Source organism: Dama dama, chromosome 22, assembly GCF_033118175.1.
Source record: "Dama dama isolate Ldn47 chromosome 22, ASM3311817v1, whole genome shotgun sequence".
In the NCBI taxonomy this organism is placed as follows: Eukaryota; Metazoa; Chordata; class Mammalia; order Artiodactyla; family Cervidae; genus Dama; species Dama dama.
The window spans coordinates 4,630,050-4,654,890 of record NC_083702.1 but is presented as its reverse complement, the minus strand read 5'-3'; the positions used below and the strand labels follow the sequence as shown (position 1 = coordinate 4,654,890).

Sequence of the window (24,841 nt, the reverse complement as noted above, 5' to 3'; positions counted from 1 at the left end):
TTTGAACTGTGGTGTTGGAGAAGACTCTTGAGAGTCCCTTGGACAGCAAGGAGATCCAACCAGTCCATCCTAAAGGAAATCAGACCTGAATATTCATTGGAAGGACTGATGCTGAAGCTGAAACTCCAGCACTTTGGCCACCTGATGCGAAGAACTGACTCATTGGAAAAGACCCTGATGCTGGGAAAGACTGAAGGCAGAAGAGGACGACAGAGGATGGGATGGTTGGATGGCATCACCGACTCAATGGACATGAGTTTGAGTGAACTCCGGGAGTTGAAGTAGGACAGGATGGCCTGGCGTGCTGCAGTCCATGCGGTCGCGAAGAGTCGGATACAGCTGAGCGACCGACTTGAACTGAATCGCGCTCCCCGCGCACTCGACCGCGCCTGCGCCAAAGGTGGGGGCGGAGCCTCTAGGGGGCGGGGCCTGCGGCTCCGAGCCGTTGGTTTCGGGGCGGAACCTTCGCGCGGCGCGGGCGGGCGCGCGGGGGAAGGCTTTGCGACTGTGCAGCGGCCGCCTCCGTTGGAGTCGCGGCTGAGGGCGGCGCGGCGTTGACTTCTCCAGCTCCGCCTCCCATTCCGACTCCGGCTCCGGCTCCGGCTCCGGCTCCGGCTCCGGCTCCGGCTCCGGCGCGCGCGCTGTCGCCCTCCCCGCAGACCGCCTTCGGCCTGGTGACCCCCGGGCGCGCGGCCGCCGGGAGCCCCCTGAGACTTGGACCCGCTGAGCCGGAGGAGGCGTCTTGGGGTGAGCTGACTGGCTGGGGGCGACCCGGGGGTGCCGAGTGGAGAGAGGCCCCCTCAAGACCTCGGGATCCTCAGGACCCGTCCCTGCCCCTCCAGACCCCCCGGCCACTCTCGGGATCCACGGCCGCCTGAAGGATCCCGAATGACCTCGGTGCCCAAGACCCACCCCCAACCCTTCTCTCGGGAACCCCAGCCCCGAAGCCCCCCCCCCCCCCCCCCGGGATCCGCCCCGGCCCCTTCAGACACCCCTGGCCCCCGAGACCCTGTGGGAGTCGCCGGCCACCTTTTGCCCCTACACTTTTCAGGGTCCTCAAGTCCCGAAACCCTTCCGGACTTCCCCCCCACCCCGCCCCGCCCCAGACGCCGAGACCCCCTGAGGCCCTGCCGCCGATTCAGGGTCCCGGGACCCCGAGGATCCTCAGTTCTAGAAACCTCCCCAGATTCCTTCAGGACCCCCGCGACTGTCCCTGACTTTCCCTTCCCAGGCTTCTTTAGAACCCCCCTGGGCCGCGAAGCACCGCGCCGCGCCCCCCCCCCGCCCCCCGCCACTGTGCTATCTCTTTCTAGCCCTCCACTACCTGCCCTTGAGGTTCAGTCCCTTTATGCTCCCTGTCCACGCAAGTCTGGAGGCTGGGCTTCTCAAACCTGCGGTCTGTGGATCCATCGGGCATCTGTGAAAGAGTTCCCCGGCTTTTGTAAATTCTTAGTATGAAAGAAGCAGAGGTGTCTAATGAGTCATCTGATGACCCTTTGTGGCCGGGCAGGGGGTGGAGCGCTTGCACTGAGTTGACTGTTGCACTGAGGCCAAAGCAGGACAGTGTTTAACTTTTAATGCCCTTTGCTGAGGTTCATACGGCCCCACAGAAGCACCTGCAGAACAGATGTGTTGTGGAGGGAGGCAGAGCTAGGTAGGTGAGGGGCTTGGGGTGGATCAACACGCTTTAAGGTGGTGGTGGTGGTGGTTTAGTTGCTAAGTGTGTCTGACTCTTGGCAGCCTTATGGACTAGTCCGCCAGGCTTCTCTGTCCATGGGATTTCCCAGGCAAGAATACTGGAGTGGATGGCATTTCTTTCTCCAGGGGATTTTCCCCACCCAGGGGTCGAGCCTGAGTCTACTGCTTGGCAGGTGGGTTCTTTGCCCCTGTGCCCCCAGGTAAGCCTCTGACTGGAGGTGTAAGACCTTAATGAACAAGGTCCTCAGGCAATTAGAACCTGAAGTGGGAAGAATCCAGCTTTGTTCCCTGAGGCCCCATGCCCTTGGCCCTTTCCTGAATTCCTGCTTTCACTGTCCCTCTGAGTGTGTTTTGGACCAGCTCAGAGCCAAGGAAGGTGGGTGTTGGTCAGTGCATGAGGAGTGAGGGAGGTGTTTGGAGTAGGGGAAACGGGAATGGAGGAAACTGGGAAGCTCAGAGTGCGATGGGGAGGGGCAGGACCAAAGCAGGGGGAACTTTTAAGGCCCAGTAGAGAGTTTGGGAGCTTCCCCGGTGGCTCAGTGGTAAATCTGCCTGCAAGGCAGGAGACCCGGCTTCAGTCCCTGGATCAGGAGGATCTCCTGGAGAAGGGAATGGCAACCCACTCCAGTGTTCTTGCCTGGACAATTCCTTGGACAGAGGAGCCTGGCGGGCTACAGTCCATGGGGTCACAGAGTCAGACGTGATTGAAGCAACTCAGCACTGCAGAGAGGATTTGGTCCTGGAAAGGAGTGGGGGCCATCGAGGGGCTTGAGGAGCAGAGTGAAGACAGATTTTGTGTTTTTGAACTGTCGCTGGGTCTGGTGCAGGAAAATTGGTTGGAGGGAGCAAGACCATGGGAAAGGTGGCAGGTGACCTGGACCAGCATGTTGCTAGCGAGGACCTCATGCGTGGCTGAGCTTCTTAAAGTCTAGACCCAAAGATCAATCCTGCTGTTTCCTGTTTGAGCCCACAGTTTTCTGCCTGGGCACTGGCGTTAGGAACTTAGTTAGTCTTTTTAGAAGAGGTTTGGTCCTTCTGCCTATAGGTCACCTAGGACGTCATCAGGGTGATTGTCTGTGTGTCAGGGTGAGTCCAGCGTCCACGCAGGAGAGGGACATGGGGCACAGTGGGTGGGAGGGCAGTGGGGAGAGGCTGGGTCTCAGGAATGGAACCAGATCATGGATTTGGTTTATTAGCTGGGCTTGGGGGCCCTGAGAGTTCAGATGTGTTGTGTCAGAAACGTCACTTTGGAGACTGGGACCAGAGGGGCTGAAACCGGAAGCAGGGTGCCTGTCAGCAGCCTAGACAAGTTGAGAGGACCACAAGGCGTGGCAGAGGGTGTGGATTAGAGAGCGATTTAAGAGAGAAAGGCGCACGACTTTTGTTTGTGGAGGTCTGGACTTGGCGTGAGGGGCAGGGAGTCTCTCCCAGTACAATAATAGAAGTCTCTGTGATAATGAAGATGTTCTGTGTTCGTGCCCTCCAGTAAACTCGTGGGGATGTGTGTAGTTTAAGCACTTAAAATGAGACTAGTGTCACCAAGGAAATGAAGTTCACTGTTATTTAATTTTATTTGAATAAACCCAGGAAGAATACCCACTTCCTGCATGGGGTATAGGGCAATCACACTGTCGTAGGCTTTGCTAGTTTAAATGTTAGCCTTTTTCATGTTCTAGCAACCTTGAGATAATAAGATAAAGGAAATACACAGCTCAGAGAGGCTGAGTAACTGACCCCTATTTGAAGTTGTTCAGCCGGTAAACTCGGTTGTCAGACTTCTAAGGCTGGACTCTCTGGGCTGGACCCTACTTCCTCCCGCAAAGAGCCTCAAAGTCTCTTTCCCAGGAGAGTGAAGTCCTTTCCAGAGGTGGCTTTGTTTCCAGGCTGAGCCCTCCTTATCTGTCTCTGCTAAAGTTAACACAGGCTGTTGTGTGATAAGCCGCAGGCAGGGACCCAACAAAACTCTTTGAGCTGGTTGTTTTGCCTGAGGCTGCTTCTTGCTGCCTCTGAATCTTCCTGATGGTGGCTGTTTATTTCAGCATTCCTGGAGAATGGATGGAGCAAGGAAACAGGTGAACCTGCAGACCAGCCGCGCCATGTGGTTTGATTTTTGTAAAGTGGAAGTGTTTGTTGTTCAGTCGTGTCCAGCTCTTTGCTGCTCCACAGACGGCTGCCACCAGGCTCCTCTGTCCATGGGATTCTCCAGGCAAGAACACTGGAGTGGATTGCCATTTCCTTCCCTGGGGGATCTTCCTGACCCAGGGATCCAACTAGGATCTCCTGCATTGCAGGCAGATTTCTTTACCATCTGAGCCACCAGGGAAGCCCTGATGTAAAGGTTTGGTAGTAAAAAGAGCTATAGATTAGTGCCTTACATGAACTTTTGGGGGTCACAGTGGACCAGGTGGTGCCTGGGATAGTGGCAGGATTATGGGGCTTGGGCCAGGAGTGAGTGTTGCTTGTCCCCTGACTTCCTGGGGAACCTTTACCAAGACACTGTCTCTCAGTCTCAATTTTCACATTTGTAAAGTAGGGTATTTGACATCACAGAACCTTTAAGACTCCTCCAACTCTGCAGTTCTATAATTTTAGATTTCACTGGAGGTTTATTTTCTATTAATAGAACATCTCTTATTCCTCTTGGGATGGATAACGCTGGTGGTTCAGCATGCCTTAGCCTCTGTACGGACACATTTTCCCCATTATTGGCTTATTATTGAGTAACATGTCTCTTTGAGTTACTATAGCGTGTCACATCCGATGGACAGACTGTTAGTGAACACTTCAGCTGTTGGCAGTGTTCCGAGTAAAAGGTCAGGTGTATTTGTTTGCCATCTGAGCCGCACTGATGTTCGGAGAAAACTGGGACGACTACCTTTATCATGGTGGTTGGCCTCTTGAAAGGGTTTAACGTCAGCCTTGGCCAGGTGAGAGGTAATAATGAATGAGATTGTGCCTGTAAGCGCGTAGTGTTTGCCCTTGGATCTAACAGGGGTGTAGAAGGTGTCAATAATTAGTGCTGCTTTTTGAACTAAATGGTGATCTGTACATTTTTTGTTAGTGGTGGGTTTTGTTGTTTTCTTGGTTTGAGCAGGTGAGCCCAGGCTACTCTGGAGTTGCTTTCAAGAAGCAAACGGACACGTTTCGATCACTACAGAATAAGGATTTTTTTTCCGCTGCAGTTTATGTCGACTGAATAAAAAGCGTTTGGTTAAGTAGCGTGTTTTCAAATTGAGGTTTTTTATTTCCTGAAACTTGGAAAAAAACCAGCTCATCCTGGAGACCTCTCACTAGTAATGGCTAGGTCAAGTGGTCAAGTTTCACCAGAATCCAGGTTAGATGCGTATGTAGTTGTGGAGAAGTAGTGTTAAAATGAAAGTCTGCTGATGCTGAGGGAGAGAAGCTGGCTGCTGGGGTGTTGTCAGTAATAGATAAACCTCTTCAGGTTAAGTGCTTTTCAGGTCTTTGGTGCGCTTAAAATCTTCAGGAGAATCCAATCAGTGATGGGGATGATGGCATTCCCTTTTGACAGATTTGGAAACTGAGGTTTAGAGAGTGGTGATGCTTCTGGTCTCCAGATCCTGTTTTCTCCACCGTGGCCCTGGGTGTTGTGGTTTCAGGGCAGGCCTCTCCTTTGCAGTTCTGGAAGCTAAGTTTTTGTCCTTTTGCAGCTCGTTTTCAGCTCAAGTGAACCTAATTAGGCCAACACACTCGCCAGAAATAACCTCTGTCAGTCAGGTTCCCAATAATTCATCAGTGCTTGAAAACTTCCTCTTGTTGCCCAGTGATTTCTGCTTCTGTGGCCCCCTCCCAGGTCAGCTGGGGGAACCAGATTGCTTGGAAAAAGGCAGTTTGTGGGAATCAGGTGAGACTGAGGGCCTGAGGGTGTTAACGGCCAGGGGAGGAGGGGCTCTGCTGACGAAGAGCTTGCTTTGTGGCCGGAGGCCTGCAGACCCGCCTGGGTGTACTCACCCGGGTTTGGCCTCCTGTAGGGACGTTCCAGTCTTTAGGAACCACACGGGGATAACACTCAGCTGTCATTTCCAGGTCTCCTGTCCCCTGAGGGCAGCAGGTGTAGAAATCACTCCTCAGGGTGGGTTCCTTGGGTAACTGGAGCAAATGGGGGTGTTGAGGGTAAGAGCTTGCTGCGTTGTCTGTTCAGGCCTTCATCTGAACCAAGTCGTTTGTAGTCAAAGGGGTGTGACTTTTCCCACAAATTCTGGGGGCATTTTATTCCATCGCTTGATGGATTGGATACATGAGTTCAAAGCCAACATTTGGAGATTTTCATGAATGTTTACAATGTCCCGTCCCTTGCTGTGTAAGAGGAATGTATTTTGAGCATGTTTCCCACATGCCTGCTTATCTCTATGCTCATTTATACTGCTCAAGAACCATGTGATAATTCATTTATAGAAAGAAATTGACTTTTCCTAAGGATATTTTTGAGGATCCCACAGATTTGAAACTTCTGTTTCATGGTTTGTACTTGAGTGAAGGTGTAATTTGTCACAGAAAGTGATTTAAGTTTTTCATTATGCTACTTGTAATAAAGGGCTTCCCTGGGGGCTCAGTGGTAAGGAATCTGCCTGCCAGTGCAGGAGACACAGTTCTGTCCCTGGGTTGGGAAGATCCCCTGGAGAATGGAATGGCAACCCACCCCAGTATTCTTGCCTGGGAAATCCCATGGGAAGAGGAGCCTGGTGGGCTGCAGTCCATGGGGTGACAAAGAGTTGGACACGAGTGACCAACTAAAACAACTTGTAATAAAACACTGTTCTTGACAAGCATTTTCTCCCTCCCCCTCGAAACTTTGACTCATTGACTCCCTGATGCATGCTTTTTTTTCGTTTCTCTCTTTATCTTGATACGCTTGGTCTTCTGCCCGTCCCTCTCCTCTTTCTGGTGATGTATGGCGTGGGGTGTGCGGGAATGAGGGTTTCAGGGGTCAGCACCTGGGCCGGGTTCAGCTGGATTCTGGCTGGCCCAGCAGGTGTGCTGTCCACTGGTAGCTGTCCTGGAGGCTAGACCAGCTTGAACGGGGCTGAGTCCATTCCAGCAGGGCAGGCTCCAGCCCCAGTGTGCTTATCACACGCCTGCTTGCTTGTTTGCCGACATCCCGTTGGCCAAAGAAGTCATATGACCAAGCCGGAGTCAGTGAGAGGGGCTGACTGGACCAGGGCATGGTGAAGGGGAGAGGGTTAACTCTCCGGCACGTGGAGTTAGGGAGCTGGGAAGCAGGGTTTGCTTTGCTAGCTCTAAGTAACGAGTTTGGTGTGTGTAGTTTGTTGTGTTTTGCGTTAGACTCAGTTAGATAAACATTTATTTAGGGTGGAACATAGGCATTCAACGAGTAAGGCAGTCTCTGACTACTCTGAAGTTCGTTCATAAAATGCTCATAATCTCAAATTTAAGCAGAAAATATCCTATCCAAACTTTTATTCATGACTTTGGATAAAAAGGACAGGAACTGCTTATACAGATCTGTGTTGGGGCCGGATTTTGCTCTCAGAAAATGCTGTTAGGTCCTTGTAAAAAGGAATGGGTTGCTATGATGACTGGGCTTTGGGCCTGCAAACTGCGGTGACGACACGATCACCAGGGAAACCGAAAGATGCGGCTTCTGAAAGGTCCCTGGAGGCTTTTGTTACTGTCGTCGTCTGGAAGCTGATGGGCTTAGAGGATGGTGCTGGGGTTGGGGGCAGAGTGCCAGAGGCGCGCTGTCCTGTGGGGACTTCTAGGATCGGGTACTCAGCGCTGCGGAGATCTCCTGCTGGGCCCTGGGTTTAAAAACAAGGCCAGATTGGGGTACTTTCTAAAGTCACTGTGGGGTTTGGCTCTGATAATCATGCTGCTGAAAGAACAGGAAATGAGGTAATGTCTTTAAACATGTAATGTTACAATGAACTGTAAATGTCTAAATATGGGCAGCTATGCAGTTCATCACTGCATAGTTATTGTGTTGAGATTTAATGTGATTGGGTACTTCCTGTGTTGGCGGGTGTGATCCTTAAAGGTAGCCATCAGCGTTAGAGTCTGGAGGCTCATCTGCCTGAACGTGCTGGGGAGCCGGTTCTGGGCCTTCATCACCTCCTCCTCTAGGAGGAGGACGAGGTTTGAGCACATAAGCCGGCAACCGGCCGCCCAGGAGCACCAGCCCTCACCTGTTACGTAAGTGCTCAGGGCCTGCAGTGTTGACTTGTTCTCTAAGAAAACTTGGAAATCACTTCATTTTGGAGTTAAGTCCAGCCCACAAAAGTTTAAGTTGTTCACACTCTTTTGCAGAAGTGTGCTTGTAGTGTTTAGGTTTTCAGTTTGTATCTGCGATCATACATATAAAGGAGTGTCAAAAGTAGTTGAACAATAATCGAGAGAACGACAGACAGATTTCCAAAGTTCTTCACAGTGGTGACAGTTTAGGGCATGTGACTTCTGCAGTCACTGGGCGCCCAGTGACTGTTCAGACAATATTCTAAACTGTCGTGTACAGCAGGGTGAGATAAAAGACTCCGTCCCATGTGGGGAAGTGGCGTAGATTATTTGGGGGGCAGTTGGATTCATCAGCTGGTGAGCATCTCGTATTGACTCCTCTCGTAGGGAGGAGTAGGAAGGACCCTGAGCTCTGTCCTGAGGGGGGAGGTTGAGAAAGCCTTTGCGGTGCCCGAGCTCTCTGACTCCAGGGTTTGAGTCCAGAGCACTTTTCCTCCGAGAGGTTCCCAAGCTTGCAGAACTCGGTCTGTTAGCAAGGTTTCCTGTTGTGTAGCTGTTAACACTGAGGGCTGGTGAAGAGCTAGGTCAGTCACTGAAATCGCCAGGCTAGGGCCCAAGGTCGCTTATCCTTGGGATTATAAGGTACAGTGGGAAACCTCAATATTTCTCCTTTCCTTAGAAAGTATCTAGCAGAGAGGAATGGAAGGACCTGACCTTTGATGACTCGGGAGGAGTTAGGGCCCAGCAGCACCCTGGCACAGGGTGGGCACCAGGGGGCAGCACTGAGCTCGCCTGCAGGCCTGCCTCAGCATCTGGGGAAGGGCCCTGACACCTGACGGCCCCCTGGACCTTCTCCCCTGGGTGGGGTGATGCCTACAGGCCGCTGCACGGGTCTGTGTCCATTTTCAGGGGATATTCTTATGATCCTCTTTAAAGCCTAACGATGCTCCTAGACTGGTTAAGCCTAGTTTCCTTACCCTGGAAAATCATTTTTAGTGACCCAGTTCTGAATGAGGGGGGAGGAAAAAAAGATTACACGTGTGAAAGGTGGTTTTCGGTTAGTGCGAGTTGGGCTGTGACCAGCAGGCACTTAGGCATTCTGCTGACTACTTCTCTGGAAAGTGTTTTGGCAGCATGTGCTGAGATATTTTACAGGGTTCATACTCTGTAACTCAGCAATTCTGCTTGTCAGAAATCTCTCCTAAATAAAATTTCAAAGTAGATAAAAGCTTTGTGTACAAAGTTGGTTGTCATAGAGCTCCAGTGATGTCCTGCCTTGGGGGGATGGGGTGGATGAAGTGCCTGATGGCCTTGCAGTGGGACAGAAGTTCATGCATGTTGCTGTAACACTTCTACTTATGGACAGTTTTTCTTTCCTCTTTTTTTTCCTTTAGTTTTTTCTCATTATGAATAGTTTTGAGTAACATAAAGAAATGTTTTTATTAAAATGCATGAAAAAGTAAGATATGACCTATGGTCTCGAATGATGTAAACATTTTCAAGTAAAAAATCTAGAGGGAACTATACAAATGCTAACAGTCATTGCTTGTAGGTAGTAGGATTATGGGCTTTTTAATCTTTATTTTTCTGTATATTTCCTTCTTTACAGTAAATATTAGGTATAGAATTGGTGGAGGCAATATGATTCTGGAAAGATGATAGAATGTGGAGATTGTTTGGCAATAGAGACCTAGCTGGTTTGAGAGTCCTGTTTTGTGTAAGCTAAGAACTGACCTTGGACTCAGACTGTTCCGCTGGACTGGGTGTTAGCGTGGCTGGGCGGAGGCCTGGCATGTCTCAGTGAGCCGCTCGGTGCCTTCGAGAGCGAGGCTCGTCCTGGAGACCCGTGTGACTTGCTTTGCTGTCCCCTGACGTTGTTTTCCCTCCCGTGATAAATCCCTGGTGTCCATGTCCCCGGAAGTGGTCCTAGAGCAGAGTGGTAAAGGGACAGCGCAAACCCCGGCCCTGAGCCGCTGCGTGGCCTCCTTCCCCCGCACTCCTTCCCAGTCTCCTCCCTCCAGAGTCGGGCTTTGGGGCTCCTAGGTCTAAGGCTCTGCCTGGCCTATTAAGTCACAGGATTAGGAGTGCAGGCTTAGGAACCATTCTGGATTGTGTTTTTGTATGTGATGGTTTTCAGTAATTCTGATTTAGAGAGAGCTCTGGGACCTTTGATTTTAATTCCAGCCTCATCTTTTTCAGGGTACTTATGAAAGAATTTTCACCTGGGAAGTAGAAGTTGCCTCTGAATCTCTTTAGGGCTCACAGATGGATTCAGTGGAAAAGACAACAAATAGAAGTGAACAAAAATCAAGGTAAATGACGTCGAGTGCACCTTCACACGGGTGTATAGCCTCCACTGCAAAGCTCCTCATGTGTTACTTAGTACCTGCGAGGGCCAGTCACAGCGGGTTAGGAGATGGTCTCAGAGGCCTTTGCTTCAATGTAAGAAACGTTCCAGGAGACAGTTCTCTTTCTGCCCAAGGAAACCACTGTCGCCTGGCCTCCGCACCAAGCAGCAGGGAAGCAGAGGGTCACCTCTAAGGCTGGAGGGTATTGTGGTTTGCAGGAAAGAAATCTCTGACGATAAACGGGCAGGTGATAAACTTTACTCCATGAAGTAACGCAGGAGGAAGTGCTTGCCGGGGAGTGGGTCGTGGAGGACCTGCGTTTTGCCAGGGATTTTCTTTTCTGTCCCTGTAATCAGGGATCATTTATCGTCATAGTTTTGTATTTACAAGCTCTTGGCAGTTTTAAAGGAATTTAAATTGCTGAGCTTCTTTGTTTACATACACGCATCACTCTTATCAACACCATGGGGGACTCGAGACGGACAAGACAGTAGAGTCCCCACGTCCCTTACGGAGTGAGGACTGAACCAGTGAGATGCGTACACAGAAAGGGAAGTGCATACGGAGCGCAGCGCACAGGCTCGCCCTGCGGTCAGTGTGGCGGGGTCGAGGCGTGGGTCCAGCGCCGGCTGTGTTGGACCCGCCGCCTCACGGACGCTCACGGCTGCAGCGTCTCCCTCGCGGTGGCAGTGCTTCCATGCTGGCTTTCATTCTCCCCCTCCCTTGTTTTTAAGCAGAAAGTTTTTAAAAAGCCTCATCCGGAAACAGCCCCAGGAGCTGCTCCTGGTCATTGGGACGGGCGTCAGCGCAGCGGTGGCCCCGGGGATCCCCGCCCTGTGCTCCTGGAGGAGCTGCATCGAGGCCGTGATCGAGGCTGCGGAGCAGCTGGAGGTGCTGCATCCTGGGGACGTGGCCGAGTTCCGCAGAAAGCTGACCAAGGACGGGGACCTGCTGGTGGTCGCCCATGACCTCATCCGGAAGATGTCCCCGGTAAGTGCTTCGAGGTCAGTGCTTCCGGACTCCCTGGGGCAGCTTGGCTCGAGGCCAGGCTGGTGAACCGGGAGTACGGGGCTTAAATGACTCCACGAGTTGGGCTCACGAGCCAGAAGGCCTTCAGTTCATCAAGATAGCATCCCTTTAAATGAGGGTCCCAGGAACCTTTAAATGGGGGTCCCAGGCTGCTCTGGGGACCAGCCCAGGGCCCTTGTCCTGGTTCAGTGCGGGGCGCGGCCGCCAGCTCTGCTTGGGTCTAAGCAGGTCAGCCGCGACTCCTCACACGACAGGTGGGTCCCCAGAGTGTCAGGGAGAGAACAGAGTATCTTTGTCTCTTTGGGACAGGACCCAGCAAGGAAGAGAGGTTGGCGTTGGGGCGCGTGCTCGCTGAGTGGTGCCCAGAGCCTGTCGGGCTGGTGCAGAAGCGGGGAAGCTCCCACAGGGCGCGGCCGCGTCTTTCCTGAACAGGCTGCCCTTGGAGCGGAGGTCCCAGGCACGTTTCTTCCATTTCTGAAAAAGTACAGCCATCATTTCATCTGGGGCGGAGAGATATAGGAGGATTCACAGAGGAGAAAATGAAACTGGTACCCAGAGAAAGCGCGGCTTGATGGCGATGGCGTTTACAGGGTGTTTACACTCTCACGTGAAAGCCTGGGAGGGGCGCAGACCGTGCGGCCTCCGCCTCGCGCCCAAGGCCGGCTGCCCGACTCCTGCCTGAGTGACCTGAGCGTTCCGGCGGAGGGGGGCGGGGGAGAGCGGCGGAGGGCCGTGCGTCCTTCCTGTGGGGTCTGACGCACCACAGACCAGTCGCGTTGTCGCGACATCTGCCAGAATTTGCCCGGTGGCCGTGGTGACTGTACCAGAGTCTGGGAAGCGTCAGCTGGGTGATGGTGCCAGGTGTGGGTGCAGTGTGAAACACGGGATGGCTCCATCATAGGCGGGTGGCTACTGCTGGTTTGAGTAAACCAGCTTTTACGTCCGTTTACCTATCACTTAGGGCTGCGTTCATGCTTCCGGAAAGCCGGCTACCGGCCGCTGAGCTCCTCACTCGCCGAGCCCAGAGTGGTCTGCCGTCCGGAGGCCCCTCGGCAGGGAGAGAGCAGGGCCGCTGGGCCAGGGGGCTCTGGGCGGGCCCCGGGCCTCGGGCGAGGGTGTCCCCTCTGAGGGGCAGCTCCTATGCGAGGTTAATCAACATGAGTGTCCGGGGCTTTATCTTTTCTACTTTTTTGTGTATTTTTGAGAACTTCCATAAAGAGCTAAAGTGAGGCCAGTTAGAGTGGTGGTGTTCTTCTGTGTTCAGCTGGTTGGGAGCAGGGACGTGGAGTGAGTGTGGAGTCGGTTTTCCCAGGGGTGGAGTTCTGCCTGGGGATTCCCGGGGAGCCAGGAAGGGCCGGGAAGTTGCAGGCATTTTTAGGGGTAATTATTGTGACACCCTGTGGAGCCTGAGCCGCGTGCTGTGGTCGGCCGGTGGGGTCGTGAGAGATGGGGTCAGTGGTGGTGGGTCTTGGTGGGGCTAAGCCTCCCAGGAGCCGGGGTGATGAGTCGGGCAGGTGGGGGACTTCTGGGAAGAGGCTGGCTGTTGGTCCTGCTATGGTTTGGGGTGTGGAGGTCCCCGGAGGAGGCGACGGAGGCGTGCGGACGCTGTGGTGCAGGAAGGGTCGCTGGACGTGGACCCACATGCGCTGTGACACGGCAGTGAGCAGGTCCGCCAGGTCTTCACCGGTCAGGCGTGCGGTGCCAGGGACGTGGACGCTGGTTCTCAGGGGAGAAGGAGGGGAACGCTCACAAGAGAGTGTGAAGGTGTGGGGGCTCCCTGAGGGCAGGCCCGTGGAAACGGATGGGGGCGGGGGACCAGAGCGTCTGGCAGCGGGAGCCCGAGCTAGGAGACGGGGACAGCCTGGAGGGCAGTGGGTCCTGTGGGCGCTCGTGCGTGCACGCCACAGGCCCAGGGCCAGGCTGGCTGGGGCGCCCCGGGGTCATGCGGGCCTCCTTGCCCAGCACCCCCCCTGCTCTTCAGGCGTCCGCCCGCCTCCCTCTGGCCCTGCCGGGCGGCTCCACCAAGCAGCTCTGCTCAAGGCCCCAGCGACCTCGGCGCTGCGTCCCGGGCCCATCCCTCTCCTGACCCCGGGGCTCTGCAGCACCGGCAGCGTGACACAGTGTCCTTCCCTGGGCGCCCGCCACCAGCCCCGGGCCTCCGTGGCTCCCGAGGAGGGAGAGCCCAGGCGGCCCTGAGGTCTGCAGGACACCCGGGGTGTTGTTCCGGGTCACCAGTCTGACCTCACCTGTGTCAGATGCCCTCGCTCACCTCCTGTCAGTTCCTGCTGGGCGTGCCCTCTCCAGAGCTGCCTCTTCCTTGGCGCTGGGCTCAGAGTCCTGTATCAGTGGTCCTCCCGATGCTCTTGACCCGGGCACCCTCTCCCCCACAGGGCCGAGCCCCCTTTCTCTGCTCTGCTTTGATAGCGTTGATTGCTGTTGACATTTCATTAACATATTGACACACTGTCTCCCTCTTCCAGAGTTTTAAAAAACTCTATGAAGTCAGCAGTTTTCTTTCTTTTATAAAAAATACTACTGTCTCTCTTGTTGTTGAGTTACTCAGTTGTGTCCAACTCTGGGACCTCATGGACTGCAGCACGCCAGGCCTCCTGTCCATCACCAACTCCTGGAGTTTGCTCAAGCTCATGCTCATTGAGTTGGTGATGCCATCCAACCATCTCATCCTCTGTCATTCCCTTCTCCTCCCACCTTCAGTCTTTCCCAGCATCAGGGTCTTTTTCAATGAGTCAGCTCTTTGCATCAGGTGGCCAGAGTATTGGAGTTTCAGCTTCAGCATCAGTCCTTCCAATGAACACTCAGGACTGATCTCCTTTAGGATGGACTGGTTGGATCTCCTTGCAGTCCAAGGGACTCTCAAGAGTCTTCTCCAGCTCCACAGTTTGAAGGCATCAAGTGTCTCTCTGGCACCTAGACTGTTCTCTTGTGCCTGGGGGCTCAGTGGTGGTGGAGAGACGGTGTCTCTGTAACCCCGGTCCTCCTCTCCGCAGCGCACGGGCGACAGCAAGCCCAACTTCTTCCAGGACTGCCTGATGGAGGTCTTCGACGACCTGGAGCGGCACATCCAGAACCCGCTGGTGCTGCAGTCCATCCTGAGCCTGATGGAGCGGGGTACCATGGTCCTCACCACCAACTACGACAACCTGCTGGAGATCTTCGGGCAGCAGCAGAGCAAGCCCATGGAGTCGCTGGACCTGAAGGACAAGACCAAGGTGCGGGGCGGGGCGGGGCACCCGCGGGCGGAGGCGCGGCGCCAGGGCGTCCTGTGTTGCGATGGCAGTGCGTGTCAAGTCTGTTCCTGCGGTTTTTCCTTACTGTCCTACTGTGAGCGTTTCCCCATCACGAAGCCGTCTTAAGAAGTGTGGTTTTAGATGGAATTTCATTATGAGACGAGGTTATCATTGTTGTGAGCATTTTGCCACAATTATAAATAGTGCTAAATGCAAATTCTTACCCTTTCTAAAAGTTCCTAGAAAAATGTTAGGGTCAAAGGGTATGACTGTTTTAAAGACAGATGATATAAATTATCCAAGTATTCTCCAGAAAGGCTCCCCGCTTACACACCACAGCTGTGGGAGGGTAACCCACCTTCCTTACCTTGCCAGCCCGTGGCGTTGCTAAAAACCCAACCCAGTGCGTTTCTCCCATTGGATGGGGCTCCCATTTTATGCTTTTATTTCTGTTACTGCTAAGGTTGACCATGGTTTCATCGTATCAGCTGAGTTTTCTGTGTGTGTGCGCGCCTGTGGGTTTACACCATCCCTGCCTGTTCTTTCCTCACTGCGGGGGCCGCGGGTTCGGTCCCAGACCCACTCCCCACGCAGGGACACCAAGGGCCGCTGGGCTGACGCCTCGTGGTGGAGCTCCGGTTCGCACCCTCCCCCGAATCATTAGTGACACACGACAGGACGCCCGCTCCACGTCCGAGTCACGTGGCTGCGTCCGTGGGGCCGCTCACTGTGGTACCTGGAGCGTCTAGGAACCAGCTGCAGATGGCAGGGAGCCTTCTCTGGCTGCTCTGCCCGCGCGCGTCGGTTGGTCTTCAGGTTAGTCTGTTTGTCTGAGGTGGTCAGTCCAGCGCGCTGATGGCAAGGTCCCGGGTGTGAAGATAAAAGGAATGTACGTGACGCACAGCTTCTCCAGGACCTTCATTCTGTGTCTTGAAATGAAGCCAGTAGAGAGCTACTTGATAACTTATTTTTTCTGTATGTATATATTTCAGGGTGTAAAATCAATGTATACCTAACAGTAATTAAAATATAACGTGATTTAGAATGGAAACCTTCATAATCTCCCTAAAGTCATCAGTCTTAGCCATTTGCTATCACCTGAAATGTTAAAGATACTTTCTGTATAACTGTCTTGGTCTTGAAACAGAGAAGTTCTTTTTAATATGGCAGGACGGGAAAACCAGCCCTGACAGCTGAGTTTCTCTTAGGTTTAAAGAGATAATAACAAATCATAGCATCTCTCTTACTTACACCGCGGGTAGGTCTGAGAAGCCGTGAGTCGGGTCGGGCACTCTCCCCAGCCTGTGTTCCTCTGTCTGCCCCGCCAGGTCCTTCAGTGGGCGCGGGGGAACATCAGGTTCGGAGTTCTTCACATTCACGGCTTGTACACCGACCCGTGCGGGATGGTGTTGGACCCTTCGGGATATAAAGACGTCACTCAAGACCCGGAGGTCATGGTACGCCCTCCCCGACGTGGCCCTGGTTGTGCCCCTGGGGCTGTGTGGGGGCTGCTAGCCATGGGTGGTCTAGCAGGGTCCAGGGCTCCCGCCTCTCGGCCCCTTGAACAGAGGCTCTGTGAACTCGAGCGAGCTTCTTGCCCAGGGATGCAGCTCTGTTTCGGGAGGGCAACTCACAGGCCCAGCTGAGGTTGGGAACGTCCCTCCGTGCTCGTCCTCTCTGTCCATCCGGGCACCTCCTTTCCTTTCTCTACTGAGCAGTCTCTTTCAAAACCTAGTTTTCAAATTTCATTCTCTGCAAGGCTTTTTTGTTGTCATAGACAAAAGGAGGTGTGGCGAAACTGCCTTGTGGCTTACTGTGAACTCACTTTTTATGCACTTAGAAGCCAAGGGGGTCCTCACTGATGGCTCTGGAGCTCACGGTCCGGTCAGGCTGCCGCTCCCCAGGCACGGGGTGGTGACGGGCTGGGCCCCTCCGCTGCCTTGGCATGGCCGTGGGCGGGCAGGGGCAGTCCTGGCCGACACTGTGCCTCTCTGGGTGTCTGGGTCAGCGATGAGCCTCTGTGCCCCCGCCTCAGGCACCATCACTGCCCCCCTCAGCTCCCCCTCAGCTCCTCTGCCCTCACTCCTGATGCCAGGCCCTCCCCTCGGAGCTCCCGTCCTCCATTCGTTGAGACAGGTCAGTTGCAGGGACTAGGTGTCTCCACATAACTGAACTGAAGAAAAATTCCATGTCCTTATCGTATGTTTTGAACATTCTAAACTGCATGTGATTCTGGAGGATTGGAATTGAGAGGCTGCTCTGGCTGCAGGTGGGGGCGGAGGGGGCAGCCGCTGCGCTGATGGGGGCCTGGCCAACACGCTGGCTCCCGGAACGAGCCCCCTCCCTCCCTCTGCCGTCCCCACTTGGCTCCTCTGCGGCTCTCGGGAGAGGCCTGTCGGGGAGCAGCGATGACGCGGCGTCGCACACAGGTAACGTGACGCCGTGAGAGCTTGCTCACAGTCGCGAGCCCAGCCTCCTGGTCGGTGCTTTCGCAGGAGGTTCTCCAGAACCTGTACCGCACCAAGTCCTTCCTGTTCGTGGGCTGCGGGGAGACGCTGCGTGACCAGATCTTCCAGGCCCTCTTCCTCTACTCCGTGCCCAACAAGGTGGACCTGGAGCACTACATGGTGGTCCTCAAGGAGAGCGAGGACCACTTCTTCAAGCACCAGGCAGACATGCTGCTGCACGGCATCAAGGTAGTGTCCTACGGGGACTGCTTCGACCACTTCCCCGGGTACGTGCAAGACCTCGCCGCTCAGATCTGCAGGCAGCGGAGTCCAGGTATGGCTTCTTCTGTTTGTTAGTTTGCTTTTTCACATTTCAGTGTATAAAACCGATGGGATTCTTCCATTCTACCCCCTTTTTATAGATATAAATTAAATGCCATAAAATTGAGAAGTAATTTTACATACCATTAGATTCACCAGTCTTCTTCTTTTTTTTTTTAATGTTTCTGTGTACTTAAGAATAGCAGATTGGGGTCATTGGCATGGTCGTGATAGCCTGCAAACTGAGTTTTTTAGTTAAAGCTGCGCGTATAGTTGTACACGTCCATTCCTGTCTCAGATGACATGCCCTGCTTCAGATTACCTTAACCGAGAAAGACAGCTGCCCCGCCAGCTCCATCAGCTGTGACCCTGGCAGCCTGCAGACGCCGCTGTCTCACACCTTTATCCTCTCACGCTGCATGTTAAAAAGTTAAAACCGCAGCACAAAACGATCGCATGAAGACTTACTTTCTTTTTTCAAATAACATCTTTTCCCTGTTCTGCTGAAGGCAGCGCCCCTTTTAAGTAATTCTCCTCAGCCCTCCTCTGGGGAGCTGATCATCTACCAGGAGTGGCCATGATACATGAGCACTTGTTCAGCTGGTCATCTTGCCATCAGGGCAGCTTGTGGCTTGGAGTTTGTATCATAAAACATGGGTGATGGCAGACCCGGAGAGGTCTGTGTGGGCTCACCTGTCCTTGTGATAGGAGCCCAGACATAGGCACCCACAGGTGGTGGAAGTGGGGTGACCGCAGTGCTGCCTGGGCATGACCAGCTGTGGACTCGAAGCCTGGAGAAGGCGAAGGCCAGGGTGCACAGTGCAAGGGTGATCTGGCAGCTTGGTTTCTCCCCACTGGCCCTTTTCAGAATTGACGGTAATGAGCAAAAGGGGCCAATTTAAGTTGCATTTCCATTAATGAAAGTGTCATCAGGGTGGCAGCTTTTTACTAAGAGAAGGAGCAGGGAGCTGACACTTGCTATTGCACATTGCTATGAATCTTATGTCCTTGACCTTATTTCATTTTTAGTTACAGTATCCACTGCCACTGGGCTTCCTGGTGACTCCATGGTAAAGAATCTACCTGCCCTGCAGGAGATGTGGGTTCGATCCCTGGGTCAGGAAGATCTCCTGGAGAAGGAAACGGCAACCCACTCCAGTATTCTTGCCTGGGAAATCCCATGGACAGAGGGATCTTGGGGGTACAGTCACTTGGGTTGCAGAGTCAGACAGGACTGAGCGGCTAAACAAATCCACTGCTACTAAGCAGATGACTTTAGGGCTGCTGAGACAAGCTCAGAGAGGTGGCTCAGTTGCCCATGTTTTGAAGCTGGATTGGGGTCCTGGACTGACAGCAGGCGGACGTGCCCTCAGGGCGCCCCACACAGGCCTGCCTGCTGACTTGGGCAGCAGCTCTTGCCTCCCCCGCTCTCCGCGGACCTCACCCGGGGCTCCCTCCCGCCTGTGTCCTTCTTGGCAGGGGATTCCTGTCCCCATTCAGGCCCCCTTTCCCAGGCCCTAGCAGCTGAGTGGCTTTGACAGGCTGCCGGGGGCCGAAGGTCGTTTGGACTTAGCATCTGTGGCTGTGTCTTTGAGCACGTGTGAGGGGACAGCCCTGAGGTGTCCTCCTGCTGAGAGCAGGAGGTGGGCTGGGGAAAGCGGGGGAGGGGGGTGTGGCACGATGGTGCCCGGCTGGCTCGGGGGCGTCGTCCCAGGGTGGAGAGGACGGTCAGGAGTCAGGCCCAGCTGCCCCGCATGCTGAGCGCCCCTGAGGCTGGGCAGGGCCCCCACGTCAGAGCCAGCCTCGCCCGCCTCCACCACGGCCGAGGAGGGAGAGCTGTCAGGCGGCTTCTGCTGACTGTTTTCCTTTCTTCTCCAGATGCCGATCGAGTGGACAGTACCACGTTGTTGGGTAAAGCAGATCTTGATTTTCGCCAGCCTGGTGTTTCTTTACACATTCTAGTCTTCCTACCGTCACTTATAAAATCAGAGAAGTGTTTCTCACATTAAATACTTAACCTGTGTTGTGTCAGGACAGCCCCATCAGGACGAACAGCAGCACCTTCATGAGGGTCGCTGCTGCCACGAAGGGGTTAAAGAGACAGCCCTTCAACTGCGGGGCTCAGCTCTGTCAGACAGGGGCCACCTACTGGCGCCAGGAGTGATGTCCTGTCCTAGAGCCCAGAGGCCAGGGGATTGGAAGAGTCTATTTGTATCATACCATTTGGTCTGAGATGTATTAACAGTTAACTTTTGACCCATTCTCTTCAGACATTTTAATTGCAAAGGTTCTGAGTGTTCATGTAAATTTTTCTATTTACTTACTACTTCTTTGAGATGTGAATACTCTGCCTGTTTGTGAACTGACAAGCTGTGCCTGAACTCGGGCGCCCCGCGTCCACCCCTGGTGAATGTTGAGCCAGGCTGCCCCACCTGGCTCAGTCCGTTGGGTTAGAAGAGGCTCCTCTCTGGTCAGTGCAGCAGGGGCCTTGGAGCCCTGGGCTCCTTGCCCATCTCAGCAGAGCCACAGATGGAAACTGGTTAGTGCTGGACGGCTTTGGTTTAGGAATTACTGAAGTTACACTCAGCTTTCCATTTCTAACTTATTTCTATGTGAAAGGACATATTTATTTTAGTTGCTTTCTTTTGACTCCCAGAACCATCCATCTCTGTTGAAAAAAGCAGTAGCTTGACAGACATCTGTACCTAACCACAGGGATTAGTTGGTAAGCTCTTCAGTAAAATCAGATTTACAAACTGGTCCTTGGAGGGTAAATTCTAGAATAGTAAGTGGTTTTTAAATAAAAATTTTCAATTGAAGTACAGTTGTGGTATGGTATTATATAAGTCACAAGCGTACAATACAGTGAATTCACATTTTTAAGTTATCTCCATCAACAGTTATAAAACCCTGGCTCGATCGGGGCCGCACATGCAGCCCCAACAGCTTGTGCCTCCAACTCTGCCCCTGCACCACCTTCCCCTCCCCCCTCCCCATAGTAACTAGGCTTTTTCCTTTGTGTCTGTGACTCTTTTTCATTGTATTACTAGTTACATTTTTTTAAATTCCATGTAATACCCTACAATATTTGTCTGACTTAACTTTACTTAGCATAATGCCCTCGAAGTCCGTCCATGTTGCTGCAAATAGCAAAATTTTGTCTTTTATGGCTGAGTAGTATTCCATCTTATGTATACCTGTCTACACACACACACCATATTCTTTATCTTCATCTGTTGACATTCACTTGCTTTCATATCTTGGTAACTGAAATCCTGCTGCTGTGAACACTGGGGTGTGTGTATCTTTTCTAATTAAGAGTTTTGGGAGGTTGTTTTTGGATATATACCCAGGAGTGGGATTGCTGGATCAAATGGTAATCCTATTTTTAGTTTTTGAGAAAGCATGATAGTTTTCCACAGTGGCTGCCCTCGATTAATTCCCACCAACTGTGTATGAGGTTCCCGTTTCTCTACGTCCTTGCCAGTATTTGTTATTCATGTTCTTTTCCATAAGAGCCATTCTTAGATAAAGTTTTTAATAAAAGTTTTCATCTTTCAGGGAATGCATGCCAGGACTGTGCAAAGAGGAAGTTAGAAGAAAACGGAATTGAAGTTTCAAAGAAACTCAGACAGTCAGATACAGGTACACAGTCTGTCCTTTCTGGGCCACTGCAGGTAGGCGTTGCTTGTAGGTATTTGCAGTCACTGTGCTTTGCTTCAGTGTTCCTGGGCTCTGGGGGAAGGAGCGATGCGTACATTGTTCCAGCTGCCCAGAGAGACCCACTTTAAACGTTTTTTGTTTAAGTTAGCGTGTTTCTAAAGAAAAACCTGAGAGAAGCACACAAAACGTAAGGTCAGCCCAGTGAGTTTTCACAAAGTGAATGAATACACCCACGTCGTCGCCTCCTGCTCAAATGAAACACTGTCCAGAGCCTGCCCAGCCCATCTCGTCCCTGTTTTACTCACCCCTCACCTCTCAGGGGCGGCCGCTCTGCTGATTTGTGTCACGTCAGTGTCTGACCCTCCAGGACAGAGTCTTTCCCTCCAGACTCTCTCCTGCTGCTGTCTCTCTGTGTCGGGGGTTCCTCGGTCGCCTGCTGCCGTGTCAGAGGGTGGCCTGGGCGACTGTCCGCGTTGGCTGTGCGGATGCTGCTGCTGCATGCGCGTGGCTCGTCCCACCCCAGCCGACCTCCGCGTGGTGGTGTGTGCGCCTGTTGGCAGCAGAGCACACTGCCTGGTGGGGCTCAGGAGCGGTGGGCTCCTTGGGGATGCCCCGCCCACACCAGCAGCCTCCTGGCCAGACGGCTCTGGCCGAGTGGAGAACGCCGTCTCGTCTTCCTTACGGAAAGCTTTGTCCCGCTGCGTGTGGGTGAGACCCAGGTTCATCCTCTCGGAGCTGCAGGCAGCCCTGTCGTGCACACACCCTGCCAGTCCGCTCCCGCTGGATGTGTGGTGAAACTGCCCCTTCTCCAGCCCACTAAGAGGGGGAGCATAATTCCTATTCCTGGGCTGAAATTTCCACAGAGCTTTGCAAATCTAATGTCATAACTGATTTTGTCCCCTGATGGTATTTATAAGTCAGAAAGCCATTTTTAGACAGCAGCCACTGTTTCCATTATGGAGGTATTTTCAAAGTCTTTAGCACATAAGAAAACTGTAAACAGCCTCTGCAATAGAGATCCCATTGCAAATACTTTTTTAAGATCAACTTTAATGTGGTATTCCTTTCTTTTTGTTGAAACAGATGACGCTGGAGGGTCTTGAAATCTTTAAAACCAATAAAAGCTGCAACCTGAAAACCAGCCTTCTGTAACCACAGTGCCATCCCCAACGAGGACGAATGTTAGAGAACTCCACACAGGCTCTCTCGATCCTAAACCATCAAAGACCCCGAGAGCCACGTGGGTACGTGCCCGCGAAGCTGGGTGAGGGAGTCTGCCGCGTGCTGAACTCTGAGGTGACGCGTGCACACAGCAGGTGTCCTGTGTGAGGACTGACGAGACCGCTCCCTCGGGGGCCAGAGCGGCGGGCAGGGACATTCCTGGTACTCCCAGCTCCACGCGACACGCCTCCTCCTGAGGTGGTCTTTCTCCTCCAGTGAAAGGGGGAGAGTAAAGGCTGTCCAAGCAACAGTAGTTGCCAAAGAGAAAATAGCACAGGAGACACTTAAATTTTATAATTTTTGTGTGGAAACATGTTACTGTAGAAAAAAAATTAGAAGTATGTTTGTTACATTGTTAACTACCGAAGAAGGAATGGATGCTGGAGGCACTGAGGGAACTAGTGAGGGTGCCTGGATCTGTAGGGCTTCTTTGGAGTTCTGTACTTGCAGTTATTTTGTTTTTTAAAGAAGGGCAAATCTATCTGCTACTAAGAAGTGAAGTCTCCAAGAGGCAGAAGGCCTTTTCAAAAGCACAGGGCAGTGTCCAGGTGTGTCATGTTACAGATAACCGAGAAACTGTAAGTGGAGCACAAGACCAAGTTTTAAACTTTTAAATCCCAAGCTCTCCTAGCCTTTATTCTAGGGGTTAAGGTCCAGCCTTTCTGTTCTTAGCTCTTTCAAGTCCTCTCCCCGCGGCCCACATTGAAGGATTTGCAGAGTGAAGACTTGACAGAGACTTGTGGGAGCACTATAGACGTCAGGGCTCACGGGGGCAGACAGCGCGCTGCTGTCTCGCAGGCCGTGTACTTGTGCCCACGGAGTCGCTCTCTGACCCTGGCACCGGCCCTGCGTGGCTTCTCTGCCGAGGCTTCTGTGTTACAGCTCCCCACAGGTTTAGACAAAGGGAAGAACAAGGACCAGGAACAGGGAGTGAGAGAGAAGCCAGAGAGCTCCTTAAGACCTTTTTTCTTCCTTTTTGAAGCATGGAAAACAAATCTTTTATGTCACTCTGGTCAGAAATAAAATTTTATCTTCAGCTCTGTTTGCTCGTCCTGTCTTTGGTTATGACACAATGTGGTATCATGTATTTAATGAGAAATTTTACCTTGAATTGTGAAATTGATTACTTGGAATATTTAAATATTTTTGAAAAGCAAACATCTTAAGTTGGCTTTTAAAAAATTGATACATTTACAAAATGCAACCAAGGCAACATATGTGAAGGTTGGTCAGACACAGGATACAACAATATCGGGCTTCCCAAGTGGCTCAGTAGTAGAGAACCCACCTGCCAATGCAGGAGCCGCAAGAGCTGCGGGTTCTATCCCTGGGTCAGGGAGACCTCCTGGAGAAGGAAATGGCTACCCACTCCAGTGTTCTTGCCTGGAGAATCCCATGGCCAAAGGAGCCTGGTGGGCTAGTCCATGGGGTCAAAAAGAGTTGGACACGACTTAGCCGTTGAGCATGCAGCAATATTAAAGCATAGAAATGACATGAAACAGGATATAAAACTGGAGAAGGAAGAGTCCGCTCAGGATAAGCTTTGAGCACCACAGAGAATCAGAGGCCTCCTTGCTATAATGAATCAATGTGTCTATAGCCAGTTCTGCTGTGATTCTTACTTTGAGATGAAAATTCATCCCAGCATGATTGATACACTAGAAGCAATCTGAGCACAGGCCTCCCTGGTGCTCAGCGGTAAAAAACCCGCCAGCAATGCAGGGGCTGCAGGAGACCCAGGGTTCACTCCCGGGGTCGGGACGATCCCCTGGAAGAGGGCATGGCCCCCACTCCAGTATTCTCACCTGGAGAATCCCCATGGACAGAGGAGCCTGGTGGGCTACAGTCCATTGGGTCGCACAGAGTCACAACTAACTCGACTTAGCACACATGCATACAAGTATAATTTCATCTCTGAGAAAGAGTGGGTCAGGGAGTGACTAAGTATGGCTTTGTTTGCTGCCTCAAGCTAGAATAGCTTTTACATTTTGTGTTAACTATTTAGCGTGTGTAAACCCAGCTGTTTATTAAGCTCCTGTCTCTTTATTTGGGGAGCGGGGGGCATGGTTTCCCATCACCCTGAGGTTCTCACTGTGTGCTTCTGCATGGCATGCGGGTTTTCAGGAGTACGGGTATACTGCGTTACAGCAGAACAGTGATGTACTCTGAAGGATCAGTGGCACTCCATGAGTCCGAGTTACGAGAGAGCATAGCCCAGGCAGAGGTCAGGGTCTGCCCTGAGCCCGTGTGGTGTCAAAGGGCAGCTCAGTGTTAGGTGCTGGCCGTCAGGAAAGAAGGCGGTGGTTTCGGTGGTGTTCCCACCACTGAGAAAGGAGCAAGGACAGCTGCAGTGGCACCTGAGAGCTCCAGTTCTTAGGGACAGAGTGCATTCTGTTTACCTGAAATAATATTGTTCAAAAGTGACTCACTCCATTACTTTAGGAGGCCACTCCTTGATTAAATGGAACTTGGGCCCAAAGCAGCCTTAAATACAAGACCACCGACCACCAGTACCTTAGAATTCTTTAATTCCATTTTTTAAATGGAAATGAAGTACTACTGAAAACTAAAACTTTCTTTCCTATCCCTAACAGTGCAGAGAGGGTCCACTGTATCCTTGGGCTACATATCTGTAGACTCAGCCAAACTTGGATTA

At 52.5% G+C, this 24,841-nt stretch overlaps 1 protein-coding gene across 5 annotated transcripts; it reads left to right on the top strand.

The window, feature by feature from the left end:
• Nucleotides 1-528: 528 nt before the first annotated feature.
• On the top strand, nucleotides 529-23,221 carry FAM118A (family with sequence similarity 118 member A). Of its 5 annotated transcripts, XM_061124346.1 has the most exons (10): nucleotides 531-747; nucleotides 10,108-10,220; nucleotides 10,991-11,246; nucleotides 14,294-14,515; nucleotides 15,862-15,990; nucleotides 17,029-17,314; nucleotides 18,331-18,371; nucleotides 19,180-19,212; nucleotides 20,863-20,946; nucleotides 22,048-23,221. In XM_061124346.1, the coding sequence occupies exons 2-9, from the start codon at nucleotides 10,174-10,176 to the stop codon at nucleotides 20,896-20,898; spliced, it is 1,050 nt and encodes a 349-aa protein (XP_060980329.1). In that variant the 5' UTR covers nucleotides 531-747; nucleotides 10,108-10,173; the 3' UTR covers nucleotides 20,899-20,946; nucleotides 22,048-23,221. The 5 variants fall into 5 exon arrangements, 3 of the variants coding, with proteins under 3 accessions (XP_060980329.1, XP_060980326.1, XP_060980327.1); XR_009689704.1 differs by having other exon boundaries at nucleotides 529-747; nucleotides 18,331-19,212; nucleotides 22,048-22,079; XR_009689705.1 differs by having other exon boundaries at nucleotides 10,994-11,246; nucleotides 18,331-19,212; nucleotides 22,048-22,079.
• Nucleotides 23,222-24,841: the final 1,620 nt, after the last annotated feature.